At 35.6% G+C, this 13,739-nt stretch overlaps 1 protein-coding gene across 4 annotated transcripts; it reads right to left on the bottom strand.

The window, feature by feature from the left end:
* Positions 1–3,487: 3,487 nt before the first annotated feature.
* Positions 3,488–10,130, bottom strand: LOC149188315 (putative LRR receptor-like serine/threonine-protein kinase At1g67720). Of its 4 annotated transcripts, none has more exons than XM_089412987.1 (17): positions 10,010–10,130; positions 9,308–9,863; positions 7,510–7,973; positions 7,298–7,424; positions 7,122–7,193; positions 6,805–6,873; positions 6,442–6,513; positions 6,117–6,185; positions 5,945–6,016; positions 5,772–5,843; positions 5,418–5,590; positions 5,096–5,304; positions 4,831–4,957; positions 4,675–4,734; positions 4,391–4,583; positions 4,126–4,258; positions 3,488–4,013 (listed from the first exon to the last, which is right to left on the bottom strand). In XM_089412987.1, the coding sequence occupies exons 1-17, from the start codon at positions 10,092–10,094 to the stop codon at positions 3,711–3,713; spliced, it is 2,856 nt and encodes a 951-aa protein (XP_089269113.1). In that variant the 5' UTR covers positions 10,095–10,130; the 3' UTR covers positions 3,488–3,710. The 4 variants fall into 4 exon arrangements, 3 of the variants coding, with proteins under 3 accessions (XP_089269113.1, XP_089269114.1, XP_089269115.1); XR_016256262.1 differs by having other exon boundaries at positions 3,878–4,013; positions 4,455–4,583; XM_089412988.1 differs by lacking the exons at positions 6,442–6,513; positions 6,805–6,873.
* Between the last annotated feature and the right edge of the window lie 3,609 nt (positions 10,131–13,739).

The raw sequence follows: 13,739 nt of genomic DNA, 5'->3' as shown, positions 1-13,739 counted from the left end.
ACAAGTTATGTATGGAGGATGGTATCAAGAATGAAAAGTGATGATAGTTACCTATAGCGACCATAATGATCGGAGGTGATGAAGGATTTCCTTCTCAAAACATTGGAGGAGGAAAAAATTTAAAACCTATAAAAATGGAAGATGAGACAACATTGTCTCATAGAGAGGATCAAGGAGAAACCCATACAAATACAACCAATGAAGTTATTGGAGTACAATTTCAAGAATCGGTGGGCAAGGAAAAAATGACTTATATTGATATCCAAAAGGAAGATCAAATATATGATCAACAAAAACATTTAGATGCAATTCTCATTAAATTTGAAGAGGTTAGATTGCTAGAAAAGTGGATTAGGGTAGAGATAATTTTCTATTTCTAGATTGATTATGTGTTTGCAAGTGACAAGGGATCTAAGACAAGGATGAGAATGTATCATGTAAACAACATTTTATTCCATTTAGAGAAGGATGACGACAATAGGAATAAGAAGATTCCAACATATGACATGAGAGATGGAAGTAATAAATTTCAACTGAGGAAAGAGCTAGATGACGAGATTGACAAGATGTGGATGCTGATGAGAAATATTCACAAGAGGAGATATGACTAGAAGATACAGACAACCAATAATAGAGCATAGCTAACCATGTGAATTTACCTCAACAAGGCATATAGCGTAATGCAAAATCAAATTTGGGATCCTGGAAGACTGACATCAATAGTGAGGCAATAATACAGGCAAAATTATGGACAACAACAACATTATGTATGGGAACCTAGATGAGTAAACAAATTGAAGGCACATGCCCAGGAGGAAATGACATATTTCAACTTGGGGAGTCTGATGCAAGAGCATCAATCCCTAGGAAAACCTTTTTTCTCCCTAGACCCAAAGGGGATGATGTAATTTCCAAAGGGAAAGGAATTTCCATCAAATGTAATTTATAAAAATTATAAATAGTAGGATGTTTATATAACTCCAACTATTCAGACTCTAGCTATTATGGATATTACATTGTTGGTTTTTTGGGCCATGTGGATCTTTGTAAAAATGTCATGTTCTGGGTGAGATGTTAAGAGTATTGGGACACATGTCCAAAAAATCTTTAGTGGTTGAAATATATTCTTCCCAATAGTTAGAGATAGATAATGTGTGTAAAATTTAGGATTCAAATTGGGGGTAGACATACCTTAAGAGGTAGCCTAGTAAATAGAGCTCAAGGAGAGAATAGCATGAAGCTCCTACAAGGTGTGAATGAAGGTCATGTATGTCCATCTAAATATATTATGTTTGCTAAGTTAGCTTTGAGTCTTCGTAGGTTGATCTTCCTTTTTAATGTGTGAATGCCCTATGTGTAATCGATCCTTCCTCAGTTGTGTAAGTGTTATGAGCTTTATTAAATCCCTGATTAAAAGTTAGTTTGGGGTGATTGTGTGTGATCCATTAATGAGAAAAATAGAATGAGCCTATCTTAGTTCTATTATTAATTAACTCCTTGAGTTTAGATCCAAAACCGAAGTTTTCTGATGCAACATTTATCAGAAGCGAGAGAGGTCGCAAGGTGATCAAGTCAAATTGAATCACTCACATGTAGAGGATAGGTGTCGACCGTAATGCAGTTGATGTTATCCAACTCAATAATAGTTACGTAGGATTCTAGTCATATCAAAATTGATTTGAAAAATAGGGTCAAATATGTCCCACAAGGGTTAAGTAGTGAAATTATCATTGTTGATAAGGGTTATGTCCATTGATAGAAATCAGTTAAAATGTCTGCCATGAAATTGTTAAAAGTTTGTTCAGTAACAAAATACAGGAGGCTTTCGCCCACGGGGCTTTGGATTGACGGTGAATGGGTGCCTTGTTAAGACACTCCTTGTGATAGGTCACCGGTTCAAATCCCCTGTGGGTACTTAGGTTAGTCTTAACATAGAAAAAAAAAAAAAAACAAAATACAGGAGGCTTTCAATCTAGAGGTTCATGCGTTGCATTTAGATCTACATTCTGGATTTCAATGTCACATCTAAACCATAAGCTGTATCCAGACCTTGTCCCACCTCAAGCACTTGAAATTTTATCTGGATCGCAACTTATCCGAATTCAAATGAATATCTAACATGGGACCTACATTCAATAATCCAAGGGTGGTAGAAATATGGCCTTCAAGTAATTTGATATTCTAAGTGAAACCCATATTTCTAGATCAATAGATCAAAAACTTTATCCAACGTGGACTGTACAAAGAGAACTATTCATATAAGTTAAATCCAGGCATGGAATCCCAGGTCAAAGAAAAAAGGTGATATATGGGCCACAAACCTTGGATGCAATTTCTTTGAAAAGATATTTGGGCCTCAACGGTTGGATATAACAACCAACGAAGAAAAGGTATCTGGTACAAGAGACCTCTGAGGCTTTGGAAACTTGGCAACCGCCGAATCTGACCGGATCCAAATCTCGAAAGAAAGGTGGATTTTTGCGAAATCTATTTATAATATGAGAACATTGAAAGAAAAGGATTTTGGGCTTAAGCGCCTTTGACGTGAAGTTTTTGGTATGGAACACAATCATATGGTGGGTTCTAGGTGAGTCGCAGGTGCTAAATTGAGTAACGATGTTTGCGAATCGCGTGATCAAATTCAGTGAAATTTAAGAATTTCGTTGCAAATGAAAAAAGGTATGGAGACCATCATTTTAGTTGAGTAGTGGATTAGAATCATCATGACTAGTTAAATTCAGAAGATTAAAGTGATGGACCATGAGATCAAGCACAAAGGACATACACTGAATGAGAAAGTTTACACTAATCATCCTTCTTATTAGTTATAAGTTGATTCTTTTGATTTTGTTTTATAATTGACTTGAATGTTCTTCAAACACATGCAATGCAATACAATATGTCATAACTCATCCATTAACTCATCCATTCATGCTATGGTTCTCATCTTAATAATCCAAAACTCTTAATCTTTAATAGAAAAAACAGAAATCATATAATAACATAACTAAAAAATATCGTACTCATAAATGTGAAAAACATTTTCCAAAAATAATTAGCCATACTTTCTTTATGTTATCTTTATCTTCATCTCCCTGTCTCATGGCTCAAGTGAACTTGGGTTTTTATACATGTCACTTGCTATATTAAATTATCAAGGAAATCAAGGGACAATAATGAGAATCTTAATCTTCATGTTTTCGTCATAAATATATTTTCATTAAATTTGAAAATCTAATAACCAAGTCACCATTCGAGTTCAACTAGATATGAAACATGAACTTAATTTAAGAATTCAAAATGCATATTACAATTAAGATATCGTCTTTATCTTCTCCCTATCTCCCTCTTCTCCCTATCTCCCTCTTGTAGTAACATAGTAACCGTATACGTAATCTAATAAGTTATAAAAAAAAAAGAGACTATTGTGTAAACTTGTAACAAATTGTGTTTCAAAGCTTAAGGGAAAAGAAAATTATTTTCACTATTACCAAAACATTTCGAAAAAATATATTAACATCGTGTCCTAACGTGACACATACATGGCATTAAGGACTATTTTATGGGCGGGGTCTTAACATTACCCAAAGGCCAATTCTTTAGGTGGAATTTTTGGAAGTGCTGACCATGACCATGACACATAAAAGGATGAGAAGAAATCCAGAATGACTAAACTTCCGTTACCATTCCAAACAGTTGTATTCATAAACTCATCTTCCCACTTGCGTGAGGTTGGAGCTGTTGTCGCTCCACTTCATGTTGTCCACCTGGGAACAGATAGGGTCGGTCTCCAAAGAAGCAATTGTCTCTGAAATTGGAAGATCAGACTCATGTATAATAGCACTTTTTATCTCTGCCACTACTTCACTTGCGCTGGGCCTATATGATGGCTTACTCTGAACACATCTAAGCGCTAGTTTAGCAACTTTAGCAACGGATTCCATGTCGTAGTTTCCATCCAACCTCCTGTCTATGATAACCGCTATGTCCTCCATCTCTACATATCGCGTGACCTGCAAATGCGTCCGATTATAATTATGGGTAGACTCGCTGAATATGCGCTTGAAAGTCATAAATTATGTTCATGTTGCTTTCTCTAGAATGATCAATAATCAAATTCATTACCCATTGAACGATATCGAGTTCATCTTCAGGTACATTTGCATTTATGGGTGATCTGCCAGTTAGGAGCTCTAACAAGACCACACCGAAACTATATACATCGCTCTTGTCTGTCAACATAAGAGTGCGAAGATACCTGCGGTATAGATTCTCCTCAAAATGTTAAGCTATTCATGTACACTAAAACAAAAATGAAACGCCCTTTACTCTTAAAAATTAATGCAATTCCACAGTAAGAGTAATAGGAAGGGTTATGTATGTGGTTTACGCTGGATCGAGGTATCCTAGGGTTCCTTTCACAATAGTGCAGGTAACATGAGAAGCATCCCCACCAGGTGTCAACCTTGAAAGACCGAAATCGGCGATTTTTCCATTCATATTGTTGTCTAGAAGGATGTTGGCTGTCTTGATATCTCTATGAATTATCTTTGGGATGCAACCCATATGAAGGTATTCCAATCCTTCGAACACAAATCGCTGGTTAGATGAGAAATAAGCTAATCAATAGATTCAAAAATATATGTTCATTAAATGCTTTAGGAAAAGTGTTACCCTGTGCTGCATTTAAAGCTATTTTGATCCTGGTTTCCCAGTTTAGCTCAAAAGTAGGATCTGGAAAATTAAAAACCAAAAGAGTTTCCATTACTTGGTAATTTTACACGTTATATGCACCTTTCAATCAAACATGCTTCTAAGCAATATATTTACCATAAAGGCGGTCTCGTAGGGACCCTCCGGGCATGTGCTCATAGACGAGCATAAGCTCTCTCGATTCAATACAGTAACCGAGTAAAGTCACCAAGTTCTTATGATGGACTGTAGAAAGAAGATTAACCTGTTCACCAAGTGAAGTCAATGGCATGAAATTTGAATTCCGATCATTTTAAATATTACTTAAGAGTGCAGCCAAAACATTATTAGGTGAAGTCCAGAAATCGGACCATATTACATGATTTAAGGATCTAAAAGTTACCTCATTCAAGAACTCCTTAACACCTTGTTTGGAAAACGAGGAGAGTACTTTTACAGCTATACGTTTTCCTCGTTCCAATTGACCAAAGAACACAGATCCAAAGCCCCCTTGCCCTATTTTCTCCCTAAAGTTTTGTGTGGCTGCGATTATCTCTTGTAGAGTAAATACGCGAGACTTTGTTGTATTTGGCACTACGATCGTTGAGTTGTCTGCACTTTATCAATCAGGGTTAAATTAGGACAGTCTAAGATTGCTTCAATTCTGGGGTCTACCTTTACTACGTCTCATATTAGAAATAGTAAGATTGAATATATTTCCTGACCTTCGTACAACGCGCTGCCCTCTTTTCTCCTGGTTTTCTTGCAATGCAAAACAATAGCTACTATGAACACTAAAACTATCAGTGCACTTCCACTTAATGTCATTCTGAGGGTGAGCTTCACCCTGTGGTTGTTTGGATTTGACGGGATATATAGATAGCGGTTCCCAGAGTATCTGTAACACATCAAACGAAGTAGACGTTCCGTCAAATCTCTTCAGTTTCATCACTTCCTCAGGTATTGGTTGCTCGGATAGTAAAGCAAACATGAAAGATGATACTGAAACTGCAAAATAATAGAATGCGAAGCTGTTGTTAGCACCTGCAATATTACAATCAATAAGAATTTAGATTTACCTGAATACCAATGAAGGATTGGAGAGAAGTTGCGGAGGAATTTCACCACTGAAATTATTATTTTCTATAAACCTGTGAAATGATTGCTCTCTGTAAACCTGTGACCATAAAACTGATAGGAAGGAGAAGATTGATGTATGATTTTACAATAAAAAGATGGGAGAGAGGCGTACAACTCTGTAAGGTTTTCGAGTCCAGAAAGCCAGTCTGGAACTGTACCGGTCAAGGTGTTGTTTTGTAGATGTCTGCACAATAAGCAAATTATTAGATGCCTAATTAAAATGATGACCAATCCCTGTTTTCGTAAAAGTGTAGGCTTGCTCTTATTGAGAACAGAGTACTTACAGTCTCTCCAACATGGTTAAATTGGAGAAATTTGGCAATGGTCCCGTAAAATGGTTATTCTCAAGTGACCTGGTTATGTCAACACGAATCATGGATGAGTTTCACTTCCAGTATGGTATTTAAGGGCCAGAAATGTTCACGTCATAAGACCTCGGAGACCATCAATCTTATATTGTGTTTGTCAAACTCTGAAGAATGCCAGTGAATTTCACCACTAAATTACACCACTAAAACTTTTCTGCTCTATAAACCTGGAATCGTAACAATGAAAGTAAAGAAAAGATTGAGTATAATTTTATAATCAAAGGATTGGAGAGAATCATACAAATCTTTAAGGTTTTCGAGGCCAAAAAGCCAGCCCGGAACGTTACCGGTCAAGTTGTTATTTTGTAGATATCTGCACCATAAGCAAAATAAATGGACGTTTCACTAAAATCAGTATAGGCTTGTGTATAATTCTTTTATCATTTAAAATTTATTAATTATTCTACATTAATGATAACAAATTTAAGCCCGGCTACATTTGATCCTTTAAATGGTTATTCAAGTTTAAAGTGAATTGACATTGATATCATTTTTTAAATGTTATCACATACTTTACTTAGAATAACAATCAATCTAAGAAATTACAATCCATTTAAATTTTAAAAATGCGTAAGGTCTATTCTCTTGAGAACGAAGTGCTTACAGTCTCTCTAACATCGTCAAATTGGAGAAATTTGGCAATGGTCCCGTAAGAGAGTTATTCTCAAGTGACCTGGTTATGTCAACACCAATGGATGAGTCCCACCTCAAGTATTTACAGTGAAATACAAGTTATGATCACTTCATAAGCAAACTCCGAAAAATATCCTAGAACGTATAGACCATAATGTATACTAAGTTCGAAGAAGTTACATTTCACTGAAGATTTGAAATCGTGATGCATATTTCTGGAAGCGATTTCTTAGGATACAAAACTATGGTATGGGTACAGATAGACCAAAAATAATAGAATTTCCTTACAGGTTGACTAATGCAGTCAATTCTCCAATATTCTCAGGTACCGATCCACTAAGATTCCTTCCTGACAAATTCCTGCTAACATAACATTGTCTTAAATTCTTATATTATCAAACATAATTTCTGTCAGTTTTACAAATTCAGACATAAAGGAATGAATAGTAAACAATTAGATTTACATTTCGGAAATTCTTACGACCGAAGTGCTGTTGTCACAGAAAATTCCTTTCCACTCGATCAAATAGCAAGGATCGGAAATCCAATCTGTTATGCCAAACCTTGTTTTAAGAGTCTCGAGAGCTTCAACTGCAGACAACACGAATTCGTTAGACTTAGCATGAGGAATTTCAACATGAAGGATTATTCTTTTTTACGAGTAAAGTGCACTCACTATCTTTCGAATATGTTGCCGGTTGAGTTTGAATGATCGTGTAATACTCGAAAGCATTGAGTATGACACCAGCTGAATTAGTCAAGGGCGAAAGTATCACAGTTATCGCTTGTGTGCCGCTCTCCAGAAATTCTCTTTGCAAGCCAGAATAATTTCGCGCCAGAGTAATATTATTAGAACGTGATTGACTATTTATTGAAACGGAAAAGGTCATATGAGCCGGCCCGATATCTGCAAAATAGAACAGCAACAATGTTTGCTGACCCTTGTATTTTCCTCCCGCTACACCTATGACGATGGAGCCGCTGGTCGTTGCACAGGCTGTTTGCATCACAATAGATGGAGGATTATTTTGGGTATTGTATGCTGAAATGGACTGTTTCGAACTTTCAAGCTTTCCCTCAGTTTGGCATGGAGCTCCGCCTACTGGGTTCCACAAGCGGTCGAACTCGTCTTGAGGATACCTGCTTCATCATGCAAAGTTATTCAGACTACAGAAAAGAGTATCACACTTGCAGAACAAAACAGCAGTAACCATCTCTTCCGCATATATGGCACCTAAAACTTGTTGCGGTTACATTTCCGTACCCAAAACATACCGATTTCCAGGGAAAATTTTAAGAACCCCCCTAAATTTATAAATATAATAAATGGGCGAATATCCATGGTATATAGGAAAAATGGAAGGCGATTTTATCAATAATATAATATGTATATATAATTTTTTGGCGAATCTCTCACGAGGCATGGCGAATATTTTACTCAATTATAAAATCTTGTAAGATCTTGGCGAGTCTTTTACTAAATAATAAAACTTTGTAAAGTCCTAGTGAATCTTAGCATAGGCTACATGTTGGTTTAATTCCCCCATTTAAATAGGCTACATTCCAGGTGAATACCATGGGTCAATACCATGTGCCATTTTGGTGAATACCATGGGTCAATACCATGTGCCATTTTTATTTTTATTAATTCTAATATTAGGGTTAATAATGGTTTTTTGCATGGTATTAATAACAATCTAGTCCATGGTATTTGTCCCATAGTATTTTTGCCATAGGTTTCACCTAAATATAATCCATTTTTTGCGTGTTCGTAAATATAAGGTGACTTATGGAGTAAATATAAAAAAATGTTTTATTTGTTTACCATACCTCTCGTTTACTTATATTTTTATTAATTTACCATACCTCTTTTACAAATATGGTGTTTGGCCCATAGGATTCACTTAAATAAAACCTCTTTCTTGAGCCTTCATAAATAGAACGAGGGTTATGGACTAAATATAAAAAGAGGTTTTATTTATTTACGATACGTCTAGTTTATTTATATTTTTATTTATTTACCATACCTCCACTTTACTTATATTTTTATTTGTTTACACCCTTACATGTATATAAGGTGACTTATGGAGTAAATATAAAAAATGTTTTATTTATTTACCATACCTCTCATTTATTTAGATTTTTATTAATTTACCATACCTCTTTTATAAATATGGTATTTGGCCCATAGGATTCACTTAAATAAAACCTATTCTTGAAAATGGGCGAATGGATTCACTTAAATAAAACCTATTCTTGAAAATGGGCGAATGGAAGGTTGTAAGTCCTAATTTCAAGGGCTAAATTTACCTTTTTTACCCTCTCCCTTAAAATAAGGTGGGCTATTTGGGGTGATTTGTAAAAATGTACTATGATACAAAATATTCGCCCACTAAAAATTTAAAACCCCTTAATTTCGCCAAAGGGCGAACATTCGCCCCTAAAATTATCCTTGCCGATTTCAAAAGATGTACCTGACAGACAATTGACCACCAACATCATGTCTCGCCTCTAAATTCAACATTGTTCCTGGCTTAGCTTGTTGATACATGCCATAGCGGAGGGCTCTCAACTCGATAGCAGAGATAAAGGGATCATTAGCGTCCGAGGTTCTGATCAAGCAAACATACAGCTCTCTGCCAGAACTAACCAACACTAGTTCATAATAGAATAGAGGATATTTTGTCAGGTTTATGGTTGGTATGTTTTGCACAGCCAACATACCCAAGGTCTCAATAGAGAAAGAGAAAGCTAAGGTTGACGATTTTTGAAATCCCGTGTAATTTCCGACGGCGAACCATAACCTTAAGAGGTAAGGCACATTGGCAACCACAGGCAAGCGATAACAAGATTTGTTGAGAGGCTGTGGGAAGTAGCGTAGGTATTGGATGAAAGAACAGTGAGCTTGCTGAGAGACATCCCCTATGTAGTCTGGCTCACCGACGTCTATGTAATTATTATCAGTTACCCATGTTATGTTGTTTTCTGCCGTATGATTTGTTTGGCCTCCACAATCGATACTGAGAAATCCTGCTGCGTCAAAACATATTTGTGAAATCAAGTAATACATATACATGAAACGATCCATGAGCTGTGATAAATAAACAGAATTTCAAAGCCGATACGAAAATTAACGAAGGTTGGAATGAATTGTTTACAAAGATAGAAATACTCACCTGGTTGAGCAATAACAGCGTGTAAATGAAATAACACGCTGAAAGCCACCAGACCTGCACATTTGCAGCAACCCAGTGTGAGCATGTTTGCAGATGGCGTGTTGGAAGGCTCATAGCAGGAAGGAATCGAACGAGTGAATATGGCAAGTTGTAGTTGGTTGAAATAGTCCCGAATCCTGAATTTTTTTGTGATCTCCTTTTGTGGATCAAATATGGTCCCGTCCGAATGGCGCAGGCTGCCCCAGGTGTCCTTCTGGTTTTAACGTAACGGGGCCCGCCCACATTCACGTGAAGAGGATATGAAATACATACCTCTGCCTCATATTTGACCACATGAAATACACATCGTTATGTGTTTTCGGACAAATTAAAAATCAATATGCAATTAGCTAGCACAAAAAGGAATAAGATGTCTCTCGATATCATGTGACTAGTCTGGAGTAGTTGAGTGACGACTTCTGAGAATGAGTATTTAGTGTATTCATTTGTTAAATTCCTTTTCCAATTTTGAAGATTTAATTATTTTTGATGGGTTAAAAGTTTTTTTTTATAAAGAAGATAGGCTTGTATTTTAAGATTCAAAGTTTTGGAGATGAATAAGTCTGGCTCGTTATAAACCATTAGAATGTTATTTCGGGTATTTGGTTGTATTTACGAATAATGGTAATGGATGGTTGTGGTTGTGGTTGGGTGATGAATGAGTTAATATAGGAAATGTTTTGGAGGTTGTAAAGGAAATATTGTAATCGAATAGTATAGATGAAGAAAAATATGATATGTTATATGACTCAAATGTAAATGTAGAGCATTTTGAGTGAAAGAGAAATTGTTGATGAAGAAAAATATGATATGTTATATGACTTAAATGTAAATGTAGAGTACTTTGAGTGAAAGAGAAATTGTTGGTGTTATTGGATAACTTTTTAAAATTGAAATGTTTGTTTTGAATTTCAACCCATAAAAGTTTTTTATATGAATCTACAAACAGAACTCCAATCTTAAAAACTTCAGGTCAAATCATCAAAACTTTATTTCTCTTGATCAATGCAAAGAAACCCTAGAGAAAAGTAGGTTAAAGAAGGATAGTGTGTAGTAAAATGGGGAACAAGTAAGGCTCAGTAGCAAAAATAAAAATGTTATCTTACACAATATAATTAAATTTGACCAGTGACTAATTCTATTCAATCCATGTTAAAATTGAATTAGTATTTGATTTAGATTCATTAAAAATTAACAAACAAACCCCAAAATTCTTAATCAAATGTATTAATGTTGATGACCCCACAATCACATTCCATGAGGAGAATCAAAACAAAATTAAAAAGTCACATGATAATCACAAGTAAGATATCATTATCCATAGCACATAAGAAGCGCATCAAAAGAAACATATATTGGCTAAAATATTTGTTTTTGTAAAGAGCAATTTTTAGAAAATGAGACATTTCCAAAACCACCAATCCATGCAATTAATATATTCTATCATGAATTTATCACTAGAGGCTCTAAATAATCCCACATATGAGCATTAATCTAATATATTCTATCTTGAATTTATCACTAGTGTTAGGATATTCTGATACATAGGAAATAGTTAAGTATAACTTGGTCTAGTGTAGAGTTAGGTAAAGTGTGTTTCTTTACTATGTACTTCTGTAACTTACAATCCGATGGTCACGATATGTTCTAGACATGAAGTCCAACGTTTCATTCTCTCCTTGGTATTGCCGACACTTGATCCGTGTCTTAACTCCCGATTGGTCCATGATTTCTATTTAAAAAGCATGGAGGATCATTTGTAGGGTAACCATTCATGAGAGAAGCTTATGTAAATTTTCATTATTTTATTAATAAATTGCCTGAAGTGGCCGCGTTGGCTTAGGTCATGGATTGTTTCCCTCTTTGAGGGTTTTAACCACGTCAAGAATATTGGTGTATTGATCTGTGATCTATTTGTGATCGGTGTCCTTTGGTGATCTACCCAAGGAACTCACCCTATAAATTCCTCCATGGAATCAGAGCTATTTGAGGGCCGCATCCGTTGGTGATCCAAATCTGAAGCTGGTACAACTGCATCCGATTTTCGTTTCCTAGATCTACTGTTTTTGACTACTTTCGGGCCGAGAGGACTGCTTTATGTGTTAGGAGCATCTGTTCCAGTGAGGAACCCCTTTCCTTTCACGCAAAAAGCTTTCGAGTAGCCCTAGCTACGTCATTTTAAAGATCTAGAGGTATACAATCTTTATTTGTAGTTCTAGCTATTGATATCTTTGTTTATTTCGGTTTATTTAGCTCACTGTTTTTTATTACCAGATTTATACCTTTCATTTCTGCGTATGCTCTTTGCCCCGCGACTCTATGCATCTGGGCAAATCAGAACCAAAAAGGAATGTTTTTTCTCATGCATATGCTCTTTTCCGCCGCGCTTTAGTGGGATCTCGGAAAATCAGAAACATTGAGGAAAATATTTAGTTTCCAGTTAAAGCTAACTTCAAGCCGTAAGGTTTGTTTTTTTTTGTATGTTCGTGTTGGGTTTTGTGGTTTTTGTTTTGTAGCAAAAAAAAGAGTTTTTTCAAGTAAGCACGCACCCCAAAGCTTCAGTGACTTAAAAAAAAAAAAAAAAAAAACTCCTTCCTCTTTTCCAAAAATTACTAATCTTTTAAACTAGCTCACTTGGTCCAAAGTTACTTTATGAGAATAGAGGTCTTGAGTTCAAGTCTTTCTTTTTGTTGAGTTATTTTTTCAAAAAGCACATGTAGCTTATGTTTTAAAGTTACTTTATGTAAAAGCATTTTCACCCATTATAAAAAGTGAGTCACTTATAATTTTAAAGTCTCTTTATCTTTTATTTAAGTTACAATTTAGTGGCTAGCTCATAAAGTACCATTCTAAAAGTGACTTTCACTTATTTATAAAAGTGAGTCACATAAAATCTTGTTTTTTAAAGTGAGCTAATTAGACTAACCATGGAAAGGGGGAGATTTTTTTAAAATATAACATTATCATTCATTTCCGCACATTCACGCACTTTGTCGGCATCTTCAACAACTTTTCTTCAAAAATCCACACTTCTTCATGCGGAAGTCGTTTTCAGAGCCATTTTTTTTAATCAGCCTAATTTTTCGAGATCTTTTCATTGGAACACTTAGCTTCAGCATCTACATCTTTAGTTTCTATTAAAACTGAAAGTCCATGCCAAGTTATTCTTGACAGCACCAACTACTTCCAATGGTGGTCCTACATTGTGGATTTACATAAAAGTAAAGGTCTTTACAGAATAGTCTCAAGCCAAGAAACCAAACCTTAAGATGAAGATAAGGCAGTCAAATGGGAAAATAGGCAAGATCAAGCATGTGGGTTGATATGGATGCCTATTTCTGCAGACCTAAGATTCCATATCGTAGAACTTGATACTCCTAATGAAGCAATGAAATAGCTCACTAAAGTTTTTGGAATTAAAAATAAAATTAGCGCCCATCAACTCGAAAATGAGTTGCTTACTTTGGACCCCAATAATTTTTCTTCCATTGAAAATTTTTTGTCCAAGTTCAAGACCCTTAGACTTCTCTTGGAAGGTGTTAAGGTTAAGAAAGAAGATGGTAGCCTTAGCTATTCCAATCTTACTAAGTTGGGACCAGCCTACTCTATGTTTGTTTCCACCTTCCATTCTACTAGAGAAGCCTTTATTTCTCAAGGACAAGACTACAAGCCCCCCTCTTTTGATGCCTTT

Source organism: Pinus tabuliformis, chromosome 3_1, assembly GCF_031772625.1.
Source record: "Pinus tabuliformis cultivar Carrire ecotype Pingquan chromosome 3_1, CPIR1, whole genome shotgun sequence".
Classification (NCBI taxonomy): domain Eukaryota; kingdom Viridiplantae; phylum Streptophyta; class Pinopsida; order Pinales; family Pinaceae; genus Pinus; species Pinus tabuliformis.
This window is presented reverse-complemented; position numbering and strand designations above follow the sequence as displayed.